The sequence below is a fragment of the Nuphar pumila genome, chromosome 1 (genome assembly GCF_984573655.1).
Source record: "Nuphar pumila chromosome 1, dmNupPumi1.hap1.1, whole genome shotgun sequence".
Lineage (NCBI taxonomy): Eukaryota > Viridiplantae > Streptophyta > Magnoliopsida > Nymphaeales > Nymphaeaceae > Nuphar > Nuphar pumila.
This window is the reverse complement of record NC_143249.1, coordinates 644,535-669,306: the sequence shown is the minus strand read 5'-3', so window position 1 is coordinate 669,306 and position 24,772 is coordinate 644,535. Positions and strand designations below refer to the sequence as shown.

General features: G+C 40.1%; 1 protein-coding gene and 1 long non-coding RNA gene across 2 annotated transcripts in view; both read right to left on the bottom strand.

The window, feature by feature from the left end:
- Positions 1-330: 330 nt before the first annotated feature.
- The window catches only part of LOC149847618 (flavodoxin family protein / radical SAM domain-containing protein), a 33,017-nt gene continuing 8,575 nt past the window's right edge, over positions 331-24,772 (bottom strand). Inside the window, exons 2-8 of the mRNA XM_089996658.1 lie at positions 20,095-20,210; positions 15,251-15,426; positions 14,648-14,838; positions 14,456-14,542; positions 1,728-1,885; positions 1,435-1,645; positions 331-725 (exon numbers count right to left, since the gene is read on the bottom strand). Coding sequence (XP_089852784.1) covers positions 579-725; positions 1,435-1,645; positions 1,728-1,885; positions 14,456-14,542; positions 14,648-14,838; positions 15,251-15,426; positions 20,095-20,210 — 1,086 coding nt within the window. The 3' untranslated portion in view covers positions 331-578. The remainder of the gene's footprint in view (positions 726-1,434; positions 1,646-1,727; positions 1,886-14,455; positions 14,543-14,647; positions 14,839-15,250; positions 15,427-20,094; positions 20,211-24,772) is intronic.
- LOC149847619 (uncharacterized) lies at positions 23,248-24,489 on the bottom strand. The gene is made up of 2 exons (XR_016430477.1): positions 23,851-24,489; positions 23,248-23,614 (listed from the first exon to the last, which is right to left on the bottom strand). It is a non-coding gene; the product is annotated as an uncharacterized LOC149847619 (long non-coding RNA).

The following is a 24,772-nucleotide window of genomic DNA, read 5'->3' as shown; positions in this document are numbered from 1 at the left end:
AATTAATCACATCAACAATTGCAAAAATTTCAGAAAAATGGCATTTTCTCCCTTTCCCTTTTAGTAGTAGTTTTCTGTTTTGTACGTATGCTAGTGTGTACTTGTGGCAGTGATGAATAAGCCTGAGAATGTACCCCGCTGGCATTTGCTCGCCTCTTCCCTGTCATGTATGAGTATGACAGACTCGAGGCAGGAGTAATACCAACGAAGGACAGACAGGCTCAAAAGTTGGAAAAACAATTTTTTTTTATATTCAACGGGCTTTGAACTTTAAATGGTAATATAGTCAACAGGCGGACCAAACAAAAAATGCATCTGAACAAAGAGTGAACGCAAAGTTGATCTTGAATACACGACGCAATCAGAAAAGCATCCAATAGTCCTTCTCCTCTTTTTACACACACACACACATATCAAGCAGATGCCGTCTTACAAGTAAAAAGACCGCCCGTTTCCAGATCTCGACATCCTACCTGTATTCCCCGATCATAAAATGCTCCCACCATCGAGGGAATGCATACTGGAAGAGCAGACGGCATGGTTGGGACGATGATCCAACGAGTGGTGGTGGTCATGACTCATGATGGTACAGGTTCTCTATGCCGTCGCTCTTTCCTGTAGCGGGCCTGCTCTGGATCAAATCCACCCTCGTCGGCTCCATAGACAGCCCAAGCTGGTGTTACGGTCATGTAGTCTTTGCTCGTAAATGGCTTTCCAGAAGCAACCTGGACAATCAATGGAAAAAACGGGTAAAAACATGGGAGCTACTACGCAACTCGGGGTTATAAAAAAGAACGGGTCAAAATTTTACTAGGGTCAGAGGATAATCTTAAAATCCAATATCCAATTCATGTTAAACGGGAGTTTCTCTAAAGAAAACGACACCCTTATGAGCCACGAGCAAGCGTGTGTGAGGAACAGGCAAGACTCCAGCAGATACGGGTCTCATTTCTTCCCGTATCATGAGGGGTCTGGTCTAGGGAAAGCAAAAGTCGCACGCACACACCATCTGCACCTGTGGCTCACAATTTACCAAACAAATTGCAAACTGAACCGATGTTTGTTTTCTGAGCTCATGATGTTTAACAGGCTGAACCTGAACAAAACGGCTCAGTCCAAATGCAGGCTTTTCCCTTGTTCTGCTTTTCACCTTAACTGCAATCAGGCAATGGTTGGCCACCTGCCCAATATGGCATTTCAGGCTCTATGAAATAATCACAGAATGTCTGAGCATCAAAGGTGATGCGAAAAGCCAAACAGGGGGCTATTACCAGCATGAAATCTAACAGGCACCAGTTCCAGAAAGTCCCCTACTTGCTGGCTGTAAAAGATTGGCGAGAAACAGACTGAGATGCTCAGTTTGTGCTTCCCAAGGTATATCACTGGGCACAACAATGGAAGGCATGAAGTCATCGAGAAATCATAAAAATTTACCAGCGTGTGGAACTTCTGGTAATCGATCCATGTGAACCATTGACCTTGGACTTTAAACTTGTCCACTTTGGCAAGAAGCACACAACAAGAATGAACATGCTCACAGGCGACGTCATACTCCCCATTACTTTTTTCTGCCAATGCTTTGGAGAAGGCTCTCACATCGGCATGCCATGGAACGTTTTCCATTGTCAGCTTGGAAGTAGCAGATCTACAAAGTTTATTCATCATGTTAGCAGTCTACAAACAAAGGAATTCACAACAAACTGACAAGTCAAAGGAAATTAACTTACGAGCCACAGTAGGTCACACCCTTGATTTCAACAAAGTCAGGTTTACCAATGTTGAACAGATTTGAATAAGCATCTATGTCCTCTGTATTCCATCCTTTGACCAGAGTTAGCCGGTAAACAGTACGCTGCTCTTTTTCACGAAGTGCTTCAAGTGAACCCTGTTGCACTTCTAATAAGTAATTACAGTATCTTTGCAATGTCCATCACATTGACAATCATAGAAATCCTTCATGATCTATGTTTCATAAAGACTTAAGAGGTTGCAGAAGACCATGGCTCAAAAACACAGTGAGTAATTTTGACTCAATGTGACACAGGTGGCATTCAAACCAGTGATCATTCTTTTATTTCATTACATGACAGTAAAAATAAACAATAGAAAAATATATATAGTAACAGAAATCTCCATGACATTTAAGAACAAAAAAAATAATAATAAATGATATTTAAGAACAATTTGAGTAATACTTTAAGAGTTTTGATAATCATCCAAGAATCTGAAGTTATGAACTACAGAAAAGGGGCTGTCTATAATTGTGAGAAACTCAATCCAGATCAACTAACTACCATGTGATAAATTCAATTCTACAACAACAACAACAACTACGCCTTCATCCCAAAACAATTGGGGTCGGCGATATGAACCAACAAAGAAAATCATTCTGGGTCTTCCACATGAATCCTTCTCCTCCAATCATTTTTATCCAATGCCATGTCCTCGGTGAGGTTCAAAGCATTCATATCATTTCCTATCATCTCCATCCAAGTCTTCCTAGGCCTACCCCGACCTCTTTTAACTAATATATTTTCTCATTTCTCCATCCTTCTAACTGGATCATCATTAGGCCTTGGCCGAATATGTCCAAACCACCGTAAACGATTCTCTCTCATCTTATTTTCAATGGGTGCAACGCTTACCTTCTTACGTATCTCCTCGTTCCGAATCTTATCTTTTATTGTATTTCCACACATCCATTTAAGCATACGAATCTCAGCTACACTCATTTTTTGAATATGATGTCTCTTGGCAGCCCAACATTCCGTACCATATAGTAAAGCGGGCCTAATAGTCGTCCTATAAAACTTTTCCTTCAACCGCAATGGCATTCTACGATCGCACAACACTCCAGTTGCACTTTTCCATTTCATCCACCCAACCTTTATCCTATGATTTACATCTCCATCAATTTCTCCATACTTTTGAATGATAGATCCCAAATATTTGAAACAATCATCCACCGGTATTTTTTGCTCACTAAGCTTCACTACACTCCCATCACTACTTCGTTGCTTACTAAACCGACATTCCATATATTTTGTCTTACTCTTACTCAACTTAAAACATCTTGCTTCCAATGTCTGTCTCCATAATTCTAACTTAGCATTAACCCCAGCTCTAGACTCATCAATCAAAACAATATCATCATCAAACAACATACACCACGACACATTTTTTTGAATTGATCTCGTAAGCTCATCCATCACTATAGCAAATAGGAAAGGGCTTAAAGCAGATGCTTGATGTAACCCAACCGTTATAGGAAAATTGGTTGTCACCCCTCCACAAGTGCGGACATTGGTTACTACTCCTTCATACATATCCTTAATTATACTAATATACCTGAGAGAAACACCTTTCTTCATCATTGTCCACCAGAGAACGTCCCTAGGTACTCTATCGTAATGCCTTCTCCAAATCAATAAAAACCATATGCAAATCTTTGTTCCTCTTTATTTCTCTAAATAAGTTGTCTAAGAAGATGTATAGCGTCCATAGTTGATCTTCCAGGCATAAAACCAAATTGATTCTCCGATATCATGACAACCTTCCTCAACCTAGACTCAATCACCCTCTCCGATGTCATAATAAATTCAATTCTAAAATCAAATAATACAGTGGGAGTTTAGCTGTGATCTTACAATATTAACTATGTCACACAGGTGCGAGTTAGGGGTGCTGACACGACAAATTCGAAAAGTATGGATACGGGGACATAGCTATATATATATATAAAAAGGTAAAATGAATATTTAAAAAAATAAAAAATGGAAGACGTTTGAGATTTTTCACTCTTTTTATTATAAAATATTTTTATTTAATTTACTGATTTTCCCCCTTTTATAATAAAAGAAGAAGGGTGAAAAACCTGCATGAAGTGCAGCAAAATTTCAATATATATATATAAACAGATAAAGCTGAAAAATGGGAAAACCGCCCCCCCCCCCCCCAATGAGGAGTGGTTCCTCATATGGTTGGGGATAAGATCGTGGGGAGTTGCTCCCCACGTATGTAGGGGGACCCCCCAATCATCGAGAGAGGGGGGGATTCTCTACTTAAGAGAAACCCCACTGCTCTCTCTCTTGTTCATCAAGTGTTCAAAAAGAAAGAGAGTTGACATAGAGAGAGAAGAGGGTGAGTTTGAGAGAACGAGAGAGAGGAGGAGCACCGCCGACCGGAGGAGCACCGCCGACCGGAGGAGCCACCACAGACAGGTAACGACTCCCTCCCTACCTTCTGCTCTTGGGTTTAAGAGAGAGAGAGAGAGAGGGAGTGATGGCACTCGAAACCAGTGGTTGCCATCGCCGATCGGTCACAGAAGAAGGGCCAACAACCACCATGGTGGACGACACCATTAGTTGAGAGGGAGAGGGTTGTTGGCGCCGGTCGATCACAGAAGAAGGGCCGACAACCACCATGGTTGCCGGCACCATTAGTTGAGAAGGAGAGGGGATAAGACAGAGGGAGAAACCTCTGTCTCGAACCGACAACCACTGTGGTTGCCGGTAACGGTAAATAAAAAAAAACATCGGCAACCATGGTTGCCGGCATTCGTTGATTCAGGGAGAGTGGATGGGAAGCCAACAACCATGGGGTTGTTGGTGTCAGTGGAACCAGGGAGAGAGAGAGAGAGAGCAGGCAACCGGTGGTTGTCGGCATCCCTGGCAGAGGAAGGAAATCAGCAACCATTGGTTGCCGACTTCCGTGGAAGAAAGAAGAGAATGACCATCTCGGTCGTTCTCAGTTGAGAGCCGATCGACTTGGACTGGACTGAACCAGACCGAGTCAGCCCGACCCGAACCAGTCTGGGTGTAAACCCAGACCCAGTCGGGCCAAGCTGAGGACCAACTCAGTTCGGGTGCATCTGATCAGAGAATAAAAATACGAGAAAGAGACAACCCTATCTAGTTTTTGGTGTTTAATCAGACCCAGACCAAACTGGGTCTAGGTTTAGTTTTTGTGAGCCTGTGAGACAAAGTCTGGATCCGCTGTCTCAGGTGCAGACCCAGACTGGACTAGGTCTGGTCCAGTCTATGCCAACAGAGATTGGATCTCTGTTTAGATCCCGTTTGTCCAAACTCATGATAAACTAGGTCTAGATCCATTTAAGTCTAACTGGATCTGAGTTCAGTTTGGATCAAAAACCAAACTAAGACTGGATCTATTCTAGTTTGTACCAATTGGGTCTAGTCCAGTTGTACCAAACTTAATTCGGATCCAGTCTGCTACCTTGAGAGAGAGATAAAGACTGGATCTCTGTCTCTGATCCAGTCTGAACCCAAACCAGACCGAACTGAGTTGGTGCAATTTATACCCAACTAGAACTGGGTCCAGGTTGTTGAACTAAAGAGAGAGAGACAGAGACTTCAGGTTCAGTTTAGATTGAAACAAGACCGGGTTCAGTCCGGACCCAGACTAAGTCAGGTCAAACCCGCAAGACAGTGAAAAAACCAAAATACCCTTATGTCGTAGAATTAGTAAAACGATAATAACTTCTTACCCCGAACTCAGAATTGGGTGAGGTTTGGTTCGTTGAAATCGGGACGCAGAGAGAAATTTGTGTGAGAATGGCCCACTTGATCTTGTTGGAACGTGAGAATGAGGCGTGAGAGAGAGAGAGAGCTGCAGCAGCAAAGGGGGACTTCACACTTGAAGTCGTGCCCTACTTTATGTTTATATATACATATACAAAACAGTAACTGGGTTGGACCAAGTATTTGGATCCATACCCAGACATAAAGTTACAAGTTACATTGGAGAACCCGACCCACACTGGAAAACCCGATCCAGTTTATGATACAGTCTTAATACCCTCCCTCAAGTTGTGCATGGTCCTGTACCATGGACAACTTGCCTTTGAGATACCAAAACCGTGCACTCGTAAGTCCTTTGGTAAGTAGATCAGCAACTTGATCTTCTGTTGGTACATAGACTGGAATAACTTCTTTGTCCTCTACCTTCTGTCGGACAAAATGTTGATCGATCTCTATGTGTTTCATTCGACCATGGTGGATAGGATTGAAAGCAATTTGAATGGCACTTTGATTATCGCAAAACAGATTCGCAACCTTCACTTTTTCTCCTATTTCTGTTAATAAATGTCTTAACCATGTAACTTCGGCAGTGGCAGAGGCCATGGATCAGTACTCAACTTTTGTACTTGAACGCGCAACAGCACGTTGCTTCCGACTACTCCATGCTATTAAGTTTTCATCAACATACACACAATACCCAGAGACTGACTTTCTATCGTCTGGATCTCCTGCCCAATCTGCATCTGCATACACTTCTAGTAGTCTATGTTCTCCTTTTGCCTTTGATTGACGATAAACAAGCACATCTCCAAGAGTACCCTTCAAGTACCAAAGAATTATTTTAACTGCATTCATGTGTTCTGTACGTGGATCGTGCATGAACTGAGAGACTTGATTCACTGCATATACAATATCCAGCCTCGTAAAAGTAAGATATTGAAGCAACCCAACTAAGCGACGATAATATTTCGGGTCCTCATAGATCTCCCCATCTTGAGCACTGAGTTTATGGTTTAACACGCTAGGAGTATTCAATGGCTTGCAGTTCTTCATTCCTGACTTCTCCAGAAGATCCAAAGCGTACTTGTGTTGGGTCAACAAGAGGCTAGTATTTTGTCGATCCACTTCAACCCCCAAGAAATATCGTAGGACACCCAGGTCCTTCATCTTGAACTTCTGATTCAATAGGATCTTTGTAGCCTCTATATGCTTGCAAGAACTTCCTGTAATAATAATGTCATCTACATATATGAGAAGGTGTTGACCTGATGTTCTCGAAAAATGAACAATGAATGATCAAGTTGAGAACGGACAAATCCATATCGTTGTACTTCAATGGAAAAACTGTCAAACCATGTCCAAGATGCTTGTTTTAGTCCATAAATGGCCCGTCGCAACCTGCAAACATGTGTCTCAGGATTGTTTTCTGCATAACCAAGAGGCTGCTCTATGTAAACTTCCTCCTTTAGATCGCCATGTAAGAATGCATTTTTAACATCAAGTTGACTTAGAGACCATCCATGTTGAACTGCCAAGGATAACACAAGTCGAATGGTTCCCATTTTTACAATTGGACTAAAAGGTCTCATCATAGTCTTCTCCATATGCTCGTGTGAAGCCTTTAGCGACTAGTCTTGTCGTATATCTTTCAATGGATCCGTCAGGTTTGTACTTAATTTTATATACCCACTTAGACCCTACAACATTCTTATCCGGAGGCCTAGGAACTATTTCCCAGGTCCTACATTCATGCAAGGCTCCCATTTCTTCATTCATAGCATATGCCCATTTTGATGACAAGAAGGCTTGGGAGAAATCGATGGGTTCTTCTTGTTTTTCAACCTGTGCAACGAATAACTGCATTTATGTGGAAAAATTCTCATAGCTTACCCATCTTTCAATAGGGTGTCTGATCCTTTCCGAATGTCTGACATGCTCAGTTATGTGGGGTGTGTCCCTTCTTCTGACATACACTGCCCCTTTGAATCTTCTGCCATCTGGACGAGCAGTACCAGATGTCAGGGTTTCTTCTGCGATGGGAGGCACAGTAGATCCCTGAGCAACTGTCAACACGTTCCCACTAGGTTTTGCATTGGTTTCCATGGGCTCACACTCATCTATCACTGTGTGACATGGAGCAGAGTTATCCATCTCTAGCTGATCAAATAATTCATTCGCTAGCCACGGCTGATAGCTTTCTTCCTCCTTAGTAACCCTTGCTTCTTTGTTCAAGATCTGAACATTGTTCTCATCAAAGACAACGTTTCGTGAGATTTTAATGCGTCGAGTGTCTGGATCATAGCATCGATATCCTTTATACTCTTCAGCATACCCAACAAACCTGCATCTACAAGCTTTATCCTGAAATTTGTTACGTTGGGAACTGTCAATGTGAACATAGCATATACATCCAAACACTCGTAGTTGACTGTATTGAGGTTGGGTACCAAACAACACGAAATAAGGAGTCAAATTATTCAACATTTTCATCGGTAAACGATTTATTACATAAACCGCAGAGTGGAAAGCTTTTGTCCAAAGACTTAAAGGAATATGAGTGTCATGCAACATACTTAGGGCACTTTCAACAATATGACGATGTTTTCTTTCCGCGACCCCATTTTGTTGTGGTGTGTGTGGGCAAGATATTATACGCCTTATCCCGTTGTTTTGAAGAAATTCAGTAAATTCCTTTGATAGATACTCTCCCCTTTCGTCACACTGGAATTGTTGAATACTTGTCGAGAATTGATTGACAACAAAAGCATGAAATAAACGAAAGAATTTGAATACCTCAGACTTGTATTTCATAAAATAAATCCAAGTATATCTGGAATAACTATCAATGAATGTGACATAGTAGCGACTGCCAGACAAAGAGGGTTGTGGAGCAGGTCCCCAAACATCAGAATGAATAAGTTCAAAAGGAAAAAAAGCTCTTTCATTTATTGAATTGAAGGGAAGTACATGACTCTTACACAACTGACAACTAGAACAAAGAAAACCATCAACCTTATTATACGGACTTGATCTTGAAATAAGACCGCTTGACACAAGTTTCTCAAGAGAAGAATTATTACAATGACCCAAACGACAATGCCGAATATTTGGCTTATTGTCCGAAGACAAACTCAAACAATCCTTAGATGAATCCAATTTGAATGGTTGACCAATTGACGATTTTGATCCAGCTCTACGAACAAGTGAAGAAGTCTCTTTGAGGATATACATATTTCCCTTTCGCTCTCCCTCAACGAGCGTCTTCTTCGTGAGTGGATCCTTGACACAGACAGAAGGAGTAAATTCGACGCAAGAATGAATGTCATCAACCAATTTAGAAACAGAAATGATATTTTTGACAATATTAGGGGAATGAAAAACATTGGACAATTTTAAGGAACCATCAGAAAGAGGAATATTCACGTTTCCAGTGTAAGTTATTGGATGCAGAGCTTCATCTCCAGTTTTAATACTTGCATTTCCATGATAAGGGATGGGTTTCAAAATCTTACCAATATCACCTGTCACGTGGGCTGCAGCTCCAGAATCAATATACCAAGTTCCCTGATCACCCTGTTTGAAATTCAATCCTGACAAAGTTGTTATTAAAAGACTCTTGACATTGTCTTCATCCCATTGAGTTCCTCCAGCTTTTCCCTTGCTTGACGATCCTGTGACATTCATTTTCCCTTTGTTTTGCGGGTTGTGCCAACAATTTGCCTTGATATATCCCTTTTTGTTGCATAAATAGCAAGTTGGAACATTTTTGAAATTGTGATTTCCCGAAAAACTACCTGACGGCATGCTAGGCGTGGGCAACAATCCACGCCCCCTTGATTATTTCTTATCTGTCCATGTCCTCCTCGGAAGTGGCCACGTCCTCTCCCTGAATTTGTCCCTGTAAACAATACTTCTTGGCTTCCTGAATTGTTGCCTACATCTTCTCTTTTAATGGAAATTTCATATTGTAGTAATTTTACCCGAAGATCCTCAAAGTTAGGAAGTGAAGGGAGACACAAGAGAGATGTTACCAACATATGATAATCTGATCCAAGCCCGTTTAGCGCTTGTTGAACTTTGTCCTTATCAGAAATCACACAGCCCACCATAGTCAATTGATCTGTGATGATCTTCACCTTGTTCATATACTCTGTAACAGTCATGCTTTCTTTCTTTAGGAGTTGAAACTCCCTCTTCAAATGCATAATTCTTGCGTCTGAGATTTGAGAATAGGTCTTCGCAAGTTGTTCCCACAGCTCCATTGTTGAGCACTCATCTGGAATACCTACAAGAACCTCTTGCGAAAGAGTAGTGGTAATGTAGGCTACAACAGCTTGATCTCGTTTTCTCCAAGTGGTGAATTCAAGATTTCAAATCAACTTGTTAGAAGTCTCTCCCTTATCGTCCACAATTTCCTGCACAATAAATTCTGGTGGTGCGGAGATCGTTCCATCTAGGTGCCCATAGAGATCGAGGCTCTTAATGAAAGGCAGTATCTGCCTCTTCCAGGTTAAATAGTTATTGTTACTCAGTTTGTCTGAGATAAGTTGTCCTAGAAAACTAGATGGCAAGGTAACAGAATCCATGAAAACTGAACTGTAAAGTAGCTGACTGCTGACAAACACTTAAGGAATGACTTTAGATCTGAAATAAATTCAGACCAGATTAAATAAAGAATAAAGGAATAGGTATTTTAGATCTTGAAGGAATGACCAGAAATCAAGAATAAAGGAGTGAAACTGGATCAGGAAGAAATAAAAATCTGATTCGCTTCAGATCTGAAGTGAACTCAGATCTAACCATGACAGACGAAGAAACAACAGCAATTAAGAAAACATATCTGATCTTTGGATTAGATCTGATCTTGATTTCAGACTTGAATGAAACAGATGCAACAACCAAAGCACAATATATGAACCTAAACAGTTGATGGTTGTTTTCAGCTTAATACCAAATCTGATATCAGAACCCACGTTTGGGCAGATTCGGATTTTAGATAGCCTTTGGGTTCGACAGTCTGATCCAAATCAGACGTGATAAACAAAAGGAAGAAAAGGTAGATAAAGAGGGCAACAGTCACGCAGGGTCAAATCTATCGAACAGATCTATGATCAGATCTGAACCGATAGTTTGGAAGAAAACAAAAAGGAACGATGACTAAACAGAGAGGGAAAAGCTGGATGAAGACAGAAATGGAAGAGGATGCAGACAGAAATAGAAAATAGAAAAGGAGGCAGATAGAAGAACCTGGAAGAAGAAACACCTGGGACGTTGATCTCGCTGGATAGCCCTAGATGGAACAACACCTGCAGTGTCGATCTTGCTAGACACGCCCTTCAGAGTCGATTCACTGTGCAGAAGCCTGCTCTGATACCATGTGAGAATGGCCCACTCGATCTTGTTGGAACGTGAGAATGAGGCGTGAGAGAGAGAGAGAGCTGCGGCAACAAAGGGGGACTTCACACTTGAAGTCGTGCCCTACTTTATGTTTATATATACATATACAAAACAGTAACTGGGTTGGACCAAGTATTTGGATCCATACCCAGACATAAAGTTACAAGTTACATTGGAGAACCCGACCCACATTGGAAAACCCAATCCAGTTTATGATACAGTCTTAATAATTTGCCCATATTGAACTCATGACCAAAGATGCGACACAAAAATTGAGATCTGACGAACCACCTCGAGAGGGGTATTTTGATGATTTTGATAAGTATAGAGAATGTTTGTTTATTAATATGAACATAATTGTGTGATGATCAGATCCTACTAATCTTGTTAGAGACTCGACTGCATACTAGAGTTCGGTGTTTCCATTTGAAGTAAGGAAAATTATAAGCATTTTTAGTTAATAATACATTGTGTGCTGATGTATTTTGTAAATTAGACTACATGAAATCATGTTTACTTGAAATCACTGTTGTATTCTAATGAGTTTGCAATTACATAATATAAATGCACCCTTCTTGTGATGAGAAATAGAATGAATGCATGTGAATTAGCCTTGGTGCCATAAATGATTTCATGTATTTGTGAATTTTCAGCATGAGCTGCATATATTGAATTGTTATATTTTATATAAAATGCATCTTGAGATTGTGAAGGACTTAGAAATACATGCATGAGAACAAAGTCTTTTGAGATAAAATTTTGAGTCTCATACTAGTTACAGTTGTGTTACAGTGATTTTGTAATACCATAGCACGTTAAACTTAACCCTATAAATTGCCGAGAGGTGATGGGTGAAAATGGCTACCTGATAGCAGTCAGCGTGAGAGTCGTCACTGTGAGGGCCCTCGAGATTTATTGATACAAAGACATTACATCTCTACATGCTTAGAAAATTAATGAATATCATAACCCTAGGATTGTCTATTGAGAATGCTTAATTGAGATTGTCCCTTAAGAACCGTTGTCGAGATACTGTGAATATGAACTCGAGAAAGAGTTCATGTGAGAACGCATGAAATGCATATTATGTATGTCCTAGGGAATTATGTTTTCACCTAGAGATTTGAGACTTTAGAGTAAGATTAGGATGTAACATGAGTCACGAACCTTGAAGCAGATATAGCTCTACTTACTGATTTATCGGTTTGCTATTGAAGGTCCTTAAACGACACAAACATGTAATTTATTCCTTACTGAGTTTTAGACTCACCCCCTTTAACAATTACAACTATAGGTTCCAGTGACTTCGTAAGACAGGATTTGGAGATAGGACGTTGCCAACCTTCTTCAGGACGTAGGTGGCTTTGTCTTTCGACAAAGCAATTATCTTTTTTCCTTTTATTTATTGAACTTGAGAGGCGATGCCTCATTTAGATATTATCAAACTTAGTAGCTTGATTTGATTATGTGGGATTTGTTTTATTGACATTAATTGATGATTGTGTATTTAGAAAAAAAAATGTCATATTTTTATGTGTTACTTTGATATTTTCTTCTGGGAAGTAATACCCACGAACCCCGACTCCAGAGGTCCTGGATCAGAGTGTTACAAAGGGGTACCTCGTAACCTTATCCTCTATCTCTCTCTCTCTCTCTCTCTCTATCTATCTATCTATCTATCTATACACACACACACACACGAAAGAGAACAAGGAGGAGAAGACGAAGGAGGAGCCGAGGAACCCAGCCCCACCGTCTCTCTCTCTCTCTCTCTCTCTCTCTCTCTCTCTCTCTCTCTCTCTCTCTCTCCATCGTTCCTCCTCCTCCTGCGGAAGGGAAGGGTTTTAGACAGGGAAAGAAAGATATTTGAGGTTTTGGGTTGGGTCTTAGTTGGACCCGATCCAACCCACAGGCCCAGCACTTACCCGTGCTGCACCCAGTACCCGTGTCGGGCTGTGTCGATGTGACATAGGATATTAATCAAGTAATCAATATATGAAATCTAAGTTAATGTAAGAAGGAAAACATGTACAAGTAATTAAAATCCAAATATATCTTAATAATTTGTATATTATGTCAATCTTGTGTTTTGTATTGCAAATAAAAATAAGATGAACTGCCAGGTCAGCCATCTTGTTTTCAAATCTTGGAAAAGCAAAGCAAGGAGTAACAAAAATTAAGCAGATGAAAAACATAAAAAAAAGTTATTAGATTACTAACTAAGAAGAAGAAAATTAGAAAAACCACTAATTTCACAGAGACAAGACTGAGCAAAGAACTAAACAGAAAACACAAAGACATTACATGTCTAATATTAAGACACGGACATGGATATCCACAACAACATGATTTGTTCCAAATTTGAAGATTATCCATATCTCTTGAGTTAATGTTTAGAACTTTAGATACTTGGACAAGGATATCCAACACTGCGGCTGCCAATGGGTCAGGCAAGTGTTAAGTATCCAACCTGACCGAAACCTGAATTTCTGAGTATGACCAGTAATTTATATGCATTTTTAAGGAAAAAAATATTTTAAACTCTCTTTAAATGATATATATCTGGTTTGGGCTTCCATTTTCATGATCTGACATAACCCAAACCTGAACCCGGCTATGTGATACCTAGACCATCAGTGCACTCTAATGGCCAGCTGATCGCCCCATCCAACATGATGAGGATGTGCAAGGAGAGCCATATAACAAGGCACATAATGACATGCCAAAAAGTAAGATAAAGGATGAAAAGTTAAAAACAAAGAAAAGCATGTCTTCTTTTCTTTTCTTTTCTTTTCAAGGGACATGAAGATTTTACAAAATTAAGACCAAAAAGCTTTCTAAGATGTCCATGTATCATGAAAAACCAATATACTAGATTATGTCCCTCCAAATCAGCAATTTTAACTTCTTGAACATACCTATGACCTTTACACCCTTTAACTTATTCTGTTCTTACTTTTTGTCCCATTTCTTTTTTCTTTTAACTTGCTTTATGTAAGTCAATCACCAGGACCTGGATATCCATGTTCTTGAGCATCCAATTAACATTGTATAGCCTTATCGGAGTATTAAAACACTACCTTGCACAAAATCAATCATCCATATAAAAAATAGAGCAGTGGGCGACATACTACAACTTGATATACATCATCAGATGATACAAATAGGACTTTCCAAATGAATATCGCAGAAGAAGATACTGGAAGTTGGTATAACAAAAAAGAAAGCAAAGAAAGCAGTACAAGCAAAAGATGCACATCACTGGGATAGCCAGTTCAGATGAAAATAAGTTTCACATCAGTTAACCCATTCCGAACCACAACATGCTTGAAAAGCTAGATGCGATATCCCTAGGTGTAAGGCGACCAGGTCACATCCAATGCCAAAACCTTTTAGTTCATTGTTGACCAGATTTTTTCCCATGTAACAGTTGAATTGTATCAGTTGTGCATTGAAAATATTCTTTTATCAATTAACAAATTTGTATCAGTTGTTTGCTCAAAATGTAAAACACCTACAGTGAAGCGCTCCCAGAAATCTCCAAAGAGTGGTCTGTCAATTGCCTTCAAGCTCTCCTTAGTGGCAGCATCCACGCTCACATATAGCTGAATGCAAAATACGCATGCAGTCATATTGAAAGCCTACTACAATTTGGAACCCACTACATTTAAAGTATATAGTCAAATGATCAAAATAAAACATCAGCAAACCTGAGTAATTGGTTTGAGCAATCTAATCCTTTCAGGGAACTGTGCATTTGTCACCAAAAAAGTAGAGATATGCCTCCTGTGCAATTCATCAATGAGGGCATTTATCTCTGGATACATGATGGGTTCCCCAACAAGAGAAAGAGCACAGTGCCTGGGGGTGAGACCTTCCAGCAAAGTCTCCTGCTTGACTCCTGTAAGAAACAGATCCTCGAGTTCAAAACTTGAAGCTGTTTCCCAAGAATACATGGTACACATGAAAGAAACAACAGAATATATCCCATGCCAAATCAGCACTGGAAACTATAAACAGCTTATTCTGCAATATTATTGAAAATGAAAAAAGGATAAAGCAAATATATATAGTAACTTATCATCAAAATGCTTATATGGAAAATCAAAATGGGCATAGTGTCGAGCAAACAAGAGGAAAGTTAAAGAATTAACTATCCAATCAAACGAACATGGAATTTCTTCAACCCATGCACAAGTACACTAGCTATGCCACCTCAAAATCATCTTTAGAGGAACTCACCCAAGTTTTAAAAAAACAAATCAAATACATTACGAGCTTACTTTTATTGATGGCTAAGACAAGGAACAAACCTGGTACTCCTTTCATTTGCCTTATCATTTTTGTATGATGGTCAATGGCAGCATCCACTATTTCTAAAGGATCATCCAACTTCCACCGCCAGCTTTTTCCAACAGGATTTGTGTGGTGCCTCCAACAGAAAACACATTTATTTGCACATGCTAAGCTGGGGGTTGTCTCCATGCACCTGATCTCAATACAAAAAGTCAACTGCCATGATTTCCAATATGGCATTCTTAGATTAAAAGAAATTGGCAATAGAGGGTACAGGTACTATTGAAAATGAAAACTCTCTTTTTGCACCATGACCAAAAACTTGACAAAATGCCATTACAATACACAATCAAATTTAATAGTCAGGCAATAGAAAACATATATCAATATCAAGGACATTTTTCTTTTTTAACATTACCTCTTTATAGCACGATCTTCCAACTAACATCATGCTTTCACTTCCCATGCATTTTCCAAACGCAGCCAGATAAAATTCTCATACCTCAGATCTGCTCAAGTATGTGCTCCTATCTAATATACTGTGTGTATATTGCAACAAGTGAGAAATGAGAATGGTTCTTTCTGAATGATATTCCTCCAGTTTGTAAATGATAGAATAATGGCACTATTTCCAGCCCCCACTGAGACCATTCCTAGTTGAGTGGGAAGCAAAAGCAGCATGTGGGAACCAAAAATGGAATGTGACATTAACTTTTATGATGATCAGAAAGTAGGAAGTGAAGGGAAAGTAATATTATGAATTGTTTACAAAGCGAAAATGGAATTGCATCAAAACATGGGAAAGTAAAGTGAACAAGAGAAAAAAAACAGAAATAGACATATTATAATCTATGTCACATGGGTGCGGGTGCGGGTGCGGGTGTGGGTGCGGGGATTCGGCACTTCCAAAAAACCCGGGTGCGGGGGTGCGGCAGGGGCAAAAATGTAATATATATATATATATATATATATATATCATGTATAGTCTATATGTATGAATGTATGGTAGCTGTTAAGGTTCATGACATTTATGCCCAACTTACTTTTTACCATTTTTTTATCTTATATGGTTGTCCCCAAAGATGAAAGTGATTAGTTGTGGAGCATGATTCATTGTTTTTGCCCTTGCAGGAAGGGGGGTCCGGGGGCTCCCCCCAGCGCGGGTCCAGGGGGCCCGCCCCTGGCGGGGAGTTATAGGGGGCAGCGCCCCCCCCAAAGAATTTTTTTTAAATTCCGCAGCCCATTTCATAGGGCAAAATTTTAAAAAAAAAATCCAAAAAATGGACAAAAATGACCCTGGGTGCGGTCAACGCACCCAGAGCCGGGTTGACCGCACCCGGTGCCGCACCCGCGTCGAGTCGCGTCGACGCGGGTGCGGCACCCTGCTAGCCGAATCCCTGTGACATAGATTATAATCTATAACTTATATGAGACCATCCAAGCATCCATAGATCACTTGCTTAAAAGAACAACTGTATACTTGCAATGTTGATTATCCAAAAAAAGAGCATATTGCAACACTCAGAAACAATAATTATGTAGGAAATGTTTGAGACAAGAATAATATTTATAAATAACAAGCTTACTTTGCATTAAAAATAATAAGAAACATGCATTTCAAAGTCTATAAGATCAACAAATCTAACTAAACATCGTGAAATATGTATGACACTTTATGTTGCACAAAATATAATACATTTAAGCAACAATCGGTTCAAGAATCCTGAATCTTCAATACCAAGAACCATGACTCTTGAACATTGGAGTGGTTTCTGATCGTTCTCTACTTGTTTAAGAGGCAAGCTATTTTCTGCTTCTGAATCACAGTTCTCACGAAGTGGCCTTTCCACAATATCAAGGTGCTGAACAATGGTAGGGACAAGGTTCTCCATATCATACATGCCCAACTAGAAGGAGAAGCAAAGAATGAGTAACATGCAAATCTTACGACTTTGAAACAAGAAAAATGCAATTTTTGCATAACTAAATAGTCATGCATACTAAGATGGACATAATTTATTCAATAAACTTTCTTATCCTAAAAGGAATGCATTTAAATCAAATGTGCATTAGCTACAAAAAAACAAACTGATCAGAGGAACCTATTTCGCTGCCACTTCGACCTCTGGGTATAATGAATCTTGTATTTGGAATTCAATAAATTGCTCCTGCATGTTTTATGATTTTTTTTCCTTCTTAATAAACTGCTGCATAAGTAGTTATACAAATGGTCCGCTTCATCTTCTATAGAAACTCATGAATGAACCGACTACTTGTTCACCTATGTCACCTGGGTGCGGGTGTGGTTAAATGAAAGGAAAAAAAATAACATTTTAAAAGTAAAAGAGAAAGAAGGGGTAAAATGATTTTTTTTTTAAATAAGAGGGCGTTTTAAAAATATGTGTGTGTGTGTGTTTGGAAACATATAAAAGGGAAGGGGTTATTTAACCCCATTCCCACCGCCTCTCTCGATCGAGATACGAAGAAGGAGGAGGACCCCATACAAGGTAGGTCTCTCTCTCTCTCTCTCTCTCTCTCTCTCTCAACCCCTCTGGTTTACCCCTCTCTCTCATGTGACCTTGCAGTTGCCGAGAGAGAGACAAAGAGAAGGGGAAAACGAGAGAGGGGAAGACGAGAGCCAAAGAGGGAGGGAAGAGCGAGACCAGGGAGAGAGAGTCGAAGGTTTCGGGAGAGAGAGGGGGGGGGGGGGGGGGTCGGGAGAGCAGAGAGAGAGAGAGAGAGAGAGTTCAGGTCTACGTTGGACCCGACCCGGTGCAGTGCGGGACCCAACCCGTACCCGCACTGCGCCCGGTACCCGCCCTCGTGTCAACACGAGTACGCGATTGATCTGGCGTGTCCCGGTTACATAGTTGTTTATGCTTCAATTTGAGCAGCAACAAGTTTATAAGGATCCCTAAAAACTCTAGATAAAAGTTTCCATCTTTCCCTCCTTTTTTTTTTGTTTCACTTCACTCCTTATTTAGATTCCCAATAAGACATTAAACCCCAAATCTGGCGTTGTGACATACCCCCCCCCCCCCCCCAAAAAAAAAAAAACTAAATTTTTGAAAAAAAGATGAGAAAAAATGCAAATTGCCTAAGGGCAGGAAAGAAGAAAGCAAGTGGATTCCTCAAATCAGTACTTCCTTGGAGTGTTGGATCGAGGAAGAAGTGATTGTGAGGGTGTGCAGTTTCAAAGGGTTGTTGCCTACTAGAGCCACTTTCTACCAATAATCCATTATGGCCATGGTTTTCTAACAAAGATGCCTTAACGGTGGACACTTTTAAGTGTTTGTTCCTTTCAGATGTATGACAAAAAAAAGAACAAAGGCACTCGGTGGGAAGAAAGCAAAACATAAAAAATAAAAAATCAAGTTCCTGGCCTCTGATAATTCATAGAATGATCTTCTTTCCAATGAGAATGACACTTCCTAGCTCCCTATGTTTTCTCCAAGGAGATGTTTAACTGCCTTGGATACCAAATCCAAGGGTCTAAGTTAGTGTGGGGTGCACACCAGATCCCCAGCTTTGCAAAACAGGCCTCAGATTCTCATGTATGAGATCCTCAAAACCCCTTTAAATACAGTGATCTTTGGCAATGCATGTATGCGCAGGCAGGCACACACACACACAACGGAGGGGTGGGGTGGGCAACAAAATGTGTGTATCAGTGACCTAGGATCACTAATACAGGGTCTTACATCATCTGGGGTCTGAGATCCGAGGCAATCAAATCTTAAATTCTTCATATTACGTCCTATCTTCAATGACTAAGGCTGCACTCCCACATAAGAAAAAGTTGAAAGCAGGTTAAACTTAATGTTGAATAGTAATTCAACATTAAGTTTAACATGCTTTCAACTGTTACTTCATAATCAATAGTCCATAACTTCATCTCTACGGTATTCACACACACACACACACACACACACACACACACACACACACACATCTACACGACATAGGTTTTATTTGTTTCCAAATAGCACCAGATACTGTCAAACCCTACAGATTTTAATGTTGCAAAGAAACAACTAAAAGCATCATGCCATGTCCATGTCAATAACAACCAAAGTCCAAAAGGATAAGTATAAACCTATAGAGCACAGGTGCATTCCATGTGTATGACAGTCTTGCAATCTTAAATACCACATGAGTTGAGACACTCAAGCATAAAAAGTTCAGCATTACAGCTTATCAACCTCAACAAGACCTGATGTATTATTAACATATTTAGAATTTTGATGATTGTGTGGTTGATCCATGGTAGACAAATAAGACAATAAAAGGTGAAAGACGAGTAACAGCAACTGCAAACTTAAGAATCATTTCTTCACTTAGGAACAGAATTCCGCGTTTAGAGAATCAGCATCAAGATGGCCAATTTTTAGTGAAGCTGAGGATTCGCTAAGAAGGAACCAAGATGCAGGAACACATAAATACAGAAGAAAAATGATAACAGCTTTTCACTCATAAACAAGAAAACATTTGATTAAGAAACTTGGGACACTTGAGCATTCACAGGAGCAAGGACATTTATGATGCACATTTCTTTTTTAAGAAAATTAAAGAAATAAGCCTGTATCTAAATAAATAAGCAAAAGGGGCATTAGTTCCCAACCCCAAAAGTAACATCTGAACTCAACTCCTTAGAAACTGAAGGATTTGGAATGATCAAAGGAACATGCATATTAATCAAATCACTATCTTTATCCATTCAAAGTACAGACCACTTTAATGAAAACATGACTATATGATATCAGTAATAAGCCAAGCATTAACCCCCCCCCCCCCAAAAAAAAGAGAAACCACCACGAACATCAGAAGCCTAAACTTGAAAAAAGAATAAAATATGGCATACCTGTGAGACTCTATGCCATAAAATGAGTGTTTATAACAACCCCCACGGCCTCGAAGTTGTGACTTGGTCCATCTACAAAGTTTTACTCCACTATGTGAACCAATGATCTTATACCCCTGCCAAAAAGGCATGAAACAGTTACCTTCCATAAACACATGCAATGTACCAAAGAGAACAGAATTATAAAGCAGTTAAACACAAAATAAAATGAATTATCTGGTAGCCAGCAATACTAAGCATTATATAATGAGTCAAGAAGCTAGACAGTATTACTTCATCATTAATGTACAATGGGAACCTGAACTTTGGAAGCTGAAAAGCAGTATGCTGAACTTTTCAATAAAATGTGGTGATTCACTAGGTGACCTTGTCAGAAATATCAGCCTGCAGATGTTAGAGATGAGATAAAGAACGAGAAGAGAGAGAGGAATAGTCGGCGCAATAGGGTTTTCCCTTTTTACTTAATATTTATAAGTGATACAATACACTTTACACAGGTAATAAGAACTAATTACAAACATGCCACCGCTGGATCTCACGAGGTGGATCGGGTCGGATCCATGATCCAAACTAACAGCCTCCCTCAAGTTGAGTATGGTCTTTGATCATGCTCAACTTGTCTTTGAGTGCCCAAAACTGATGAGTGGATAATCCTTTGGTAAAAATGTCAGCAACTTGCATATCTGACCTAACATATGTGGGTTCAATTTCTTTTTCTTCCACCTTTTGTCTAACAAAGTGTTGATCGATTTCGATATGCTTCGTGCGACAATGAAGAATGGGATTGAAGGCAATATTAATAGCACTCTGATTATCACAAAGAAGCATAGAGCACGAGATTGGTTCTTGTACTTCTTGCAGTAGGTGTCTCACCCACGTAACATCAGCTGTTCCTGCTGCCATTGCACGATACTCGGCTTCAGTACTAGATTGCGCCACTGCCTTTTGCTTCTTGCTACTCCATGTTACAACATTATTGCCGATAAGGATGCAATACCCTGAAACTGATCTGCGCTCATCAGGATCATCAGCCCAGTCCGCATCCGTGTAGGTGAATAGTCGATGTCCTGACGTATAAGCTGTGTCTTTGTTATACATCAAACCATCTCCAATCGTACCCTTTAAATACCGAAGGATTCTTTTTACCGCTTCCATATGTGCATCTGTAGGAGCATGCATAAACTGAGAGGCCTGATTGACAGAGTATGCTATGTCAGGCCTAGTGAATGTTAAGTATTGTAACATCCCTACAACTCGACGATATAAAGTAGGAGCATGATAAGTAGTGCCTTCTTTAGCACTTAACTTATGATTTAGAAGACAAGGTGTGCTAATTGGTTTACAATTCTCCATCCCTATAGCGAGGAGAATATCAATAGTGTACTTATGTTGGCTCAATGTAATAGTCTCATGTCGACTATCAACTTCCACACCCAAAAAATATCGCAAGGAACCCAGGTCTTTCATCTTGAATTTAGCCATCAGCATAGACTTAAGCCAAGATATGTGATCCTCATCACTCCCAGTAATAATGATATCATCAACATATATAAGCACCCAAACAATAGCTGAACCACTTTTGAAGATGAACAATGAATGGTCTAGAACACTTTTATTGAACTCATGACGCTGGATCTCTGTGGAAAAACTTTCAAACCAAGATCGAGAAGCTTGTTTTAATCCATAAAGAGAGCGTCGAAGTTTACATACCCAATTTGATGAATCATGCATGCTATATCCAGGTGGTTGCTCCATGTAAACTTCTTCCTTTAGTTCACCATGCAGAAAAACATTTTTAACATCAAGTTGACTGAGTGACCATCTATGTTGTAATGCCAACGCAATGACAATCCTGACTGTGCCCAGTTTTACTACTGGGCTGAAAGTTTCATCGTAGTCCTGCCCATATTGCTGTGTGAAGCCTCGTGCAACCAGACGAGCCTTATAGCGCTCAACACTGCCATCCGGTTTGTGCTTGATCTTGTACACCCATTTGGATCCTACAACATTCTTGTTATCTGGCCTTGGCACAATTTCCCATGTGTTGCATTCATGCAATGCTTCCATTTCCTCATTCATCGTCTCTACCCAGGCACGAGAATTTACAGCATCATGAAAGGAGAAAGGTTCTATTTCTTTGGACACTCTGGTTAGAAATGTTTGAAAAACCAAAGAGAAATTGTTATAACTTACCCAGCGATCTATAGGATGTCTAACCCGAGTGGAATGTCGTAGAGGAGTCTCAGCATTGACTGGGTGAGTTCTACGAGAATAAACAAGACCAGAAAAACGTGAGGATGTTGTTGTAGGAGGAATGTTTTCCATATGTGGTTCCACATCAAAAGTATAGGGTTCATTGTCTGTCAATAAAGATGAATCCTCATGAGGCAACGAGTCATATAAAAGTGAGTCACTGAGCCAAGGATCATAACTGTCCTGTGTATCTGTGGAAGATGAACCCAGAGTGTCAAAATTTTCATCATCAAAAACAATATTTCTGGATACCCGAATTTTGCCTGTATGAGGATCATAACACTTGTATCCCTTATAGTCATCTGCATACCCAAGGAACTTGCACTGTATAGCTCTGTCTTGAAACTTATTTCTCAATGAATGATCAATATGAACATAACATACACAACCAAAAGGATGTAGTTCTTCATATGATGGATGACAATTATAAAGAACAAAATACGGAGAATTATCTTCAAGGATGGTCATGGGCAACCTGTTGATAACGTAAACAGCTGTGTGGAAAGCCTCGGTCCAAAGGGAAAAAGGAATGCCCACAGTATGCATCATGCTCAAGGCTGTTTCAACAATATGCCTGTGCTTTCTCTCAGCAACTCCATTTTGTTGAGGGGTATGAGGGCAAGAAATGTTACGTGTAATGCCATGCTCCTTCAAATATTCACTAAAATCATGGGATATGTATTCTCCCCCCCCCTCCATTACACTGGAAATATACAACATTGGTATTGAATTGGTTTTGGACTAGTGCATGAAACTGTTTGAACAACTTGAAAACTTCATGTTTGTTTTTCATGAAGTAAATCCAACTAAAACGAGTGTAAGAGTCAAGAAAGAGTACATAGTATCGAGATCCAGAAAGAGAAGCAGTGGGCGCAGGACCCCAAACATCTGAGCATATAATTTCAAAAGGCTTTGTTGCTCTTTTATTGATACTATGAAAAGGAAGTACATGACTTTTGCATAAATGACAACTTGGACATTTTGACTCTAAACTGACTGCGGGTATTAGACCTTTAGCAGACAACTTGTCAAGAAAGACTTGACTACAATGACCCAAACAAAGATGCCATAAGTTTGGCTTATTAAGTTTCAAGACTCTAGATGGAGAACTATGATCTGTGGATCGACTCAAAAATGTTGGAAAGGAAGGAGTTGAAGAAGCCACAGCTACGAAAGACGACGTCTTTAAAGGCACATGAGATTCTTCAAAAACGTACATGTTCCCGCGCCGTTCACCTTTAGCGAGCGTCTTCTTGGTGTGAAGATCCTTAAGATACACAGAAGAAGGGGTAAATTCAACGGAAGAATTTGTTTCATCAACTAATTTAGACAAAGATAGAATATTCTTTTGAATAGCAGGTGTGAGTAAGACATTTGACAAGGGTAATTGAGATTCAGGCAAAGAAAGTGAGACATTTCCAGTGTAAGAGATGGGGTGGTGAGATCCATCTCCTATGACTATAGTGTCACTTCCAGTGTAAGGAGTCAAGTGAGTAAATTTACCTGCATCAGAAGTAACGTGTGTTGCTGCCCCTGAATCAATATACCATATACCTTCCTCATTTTGGCGCAAGTTCATCTGATTGAAAGTAGTCATAAGGATATTTTGTACGTCCTGTGGAAGAACCTGTCCCTGAGGAGTACGGGCAAACTGATGAGTGGCCTTCTGCCCTGGCCTACTATCTGGCCTCCCTGATTTGTTCCGGTTCTGAGGATTGTACCAGCAGTTTGCTTTAACATGTCCCCGTTTGTTGCATAGAAAACAAGTAGGAACACGTCCTCCTCGTGGTACACTGCTTGAACCAATACCTCCTCCACCTGGTGTAGGCAGTAATCCTCCTCTGTTCATAGATGTTCCATTGGGGCGAGGGGGAGTAAATGAAACTCCTGTTTGAATAGGCATATGTGTCATCATTACAGGATGAGCATCCTCTGACGCGTGTTCCTGATTTAAACTGACCTCATATTGCAAAAGCTTAGATTGAAGATCATCAAAACATGGAAGGACTGAGACAACCTGGAGTGTCGTGCAGAACATGCGATATTCAGGTCCAAGACTACCTAATACCTGTTGTACCATATCCTTATCTGATACAGGACTTTCAATGGCAGCTAACTGATCTGTAATCACTCTGACATCCCCCATGAACTCTGTAATGGATTTGTTTTCTTTTCGCATGGATTGGAATTTCCACTTGAGTTGCAAAGCCCGAGATTCGGAAACCTGAGAAAAAGAATGAGTTGTCCATTCTACAACTCGGCAGCGGATTGGTCATCAGAGATAGTTTGTAAAACACGATCAGAAAGTGTGGAGGTTATGTAAGCAACTAGTGTCTGATCCCGTTGTACCCATATGTCATAAGCTGGATTGGTGCTTCGAAGTTGACTCACCTTCCCGTCTTCACCTGTTATTTCCTGCATGATA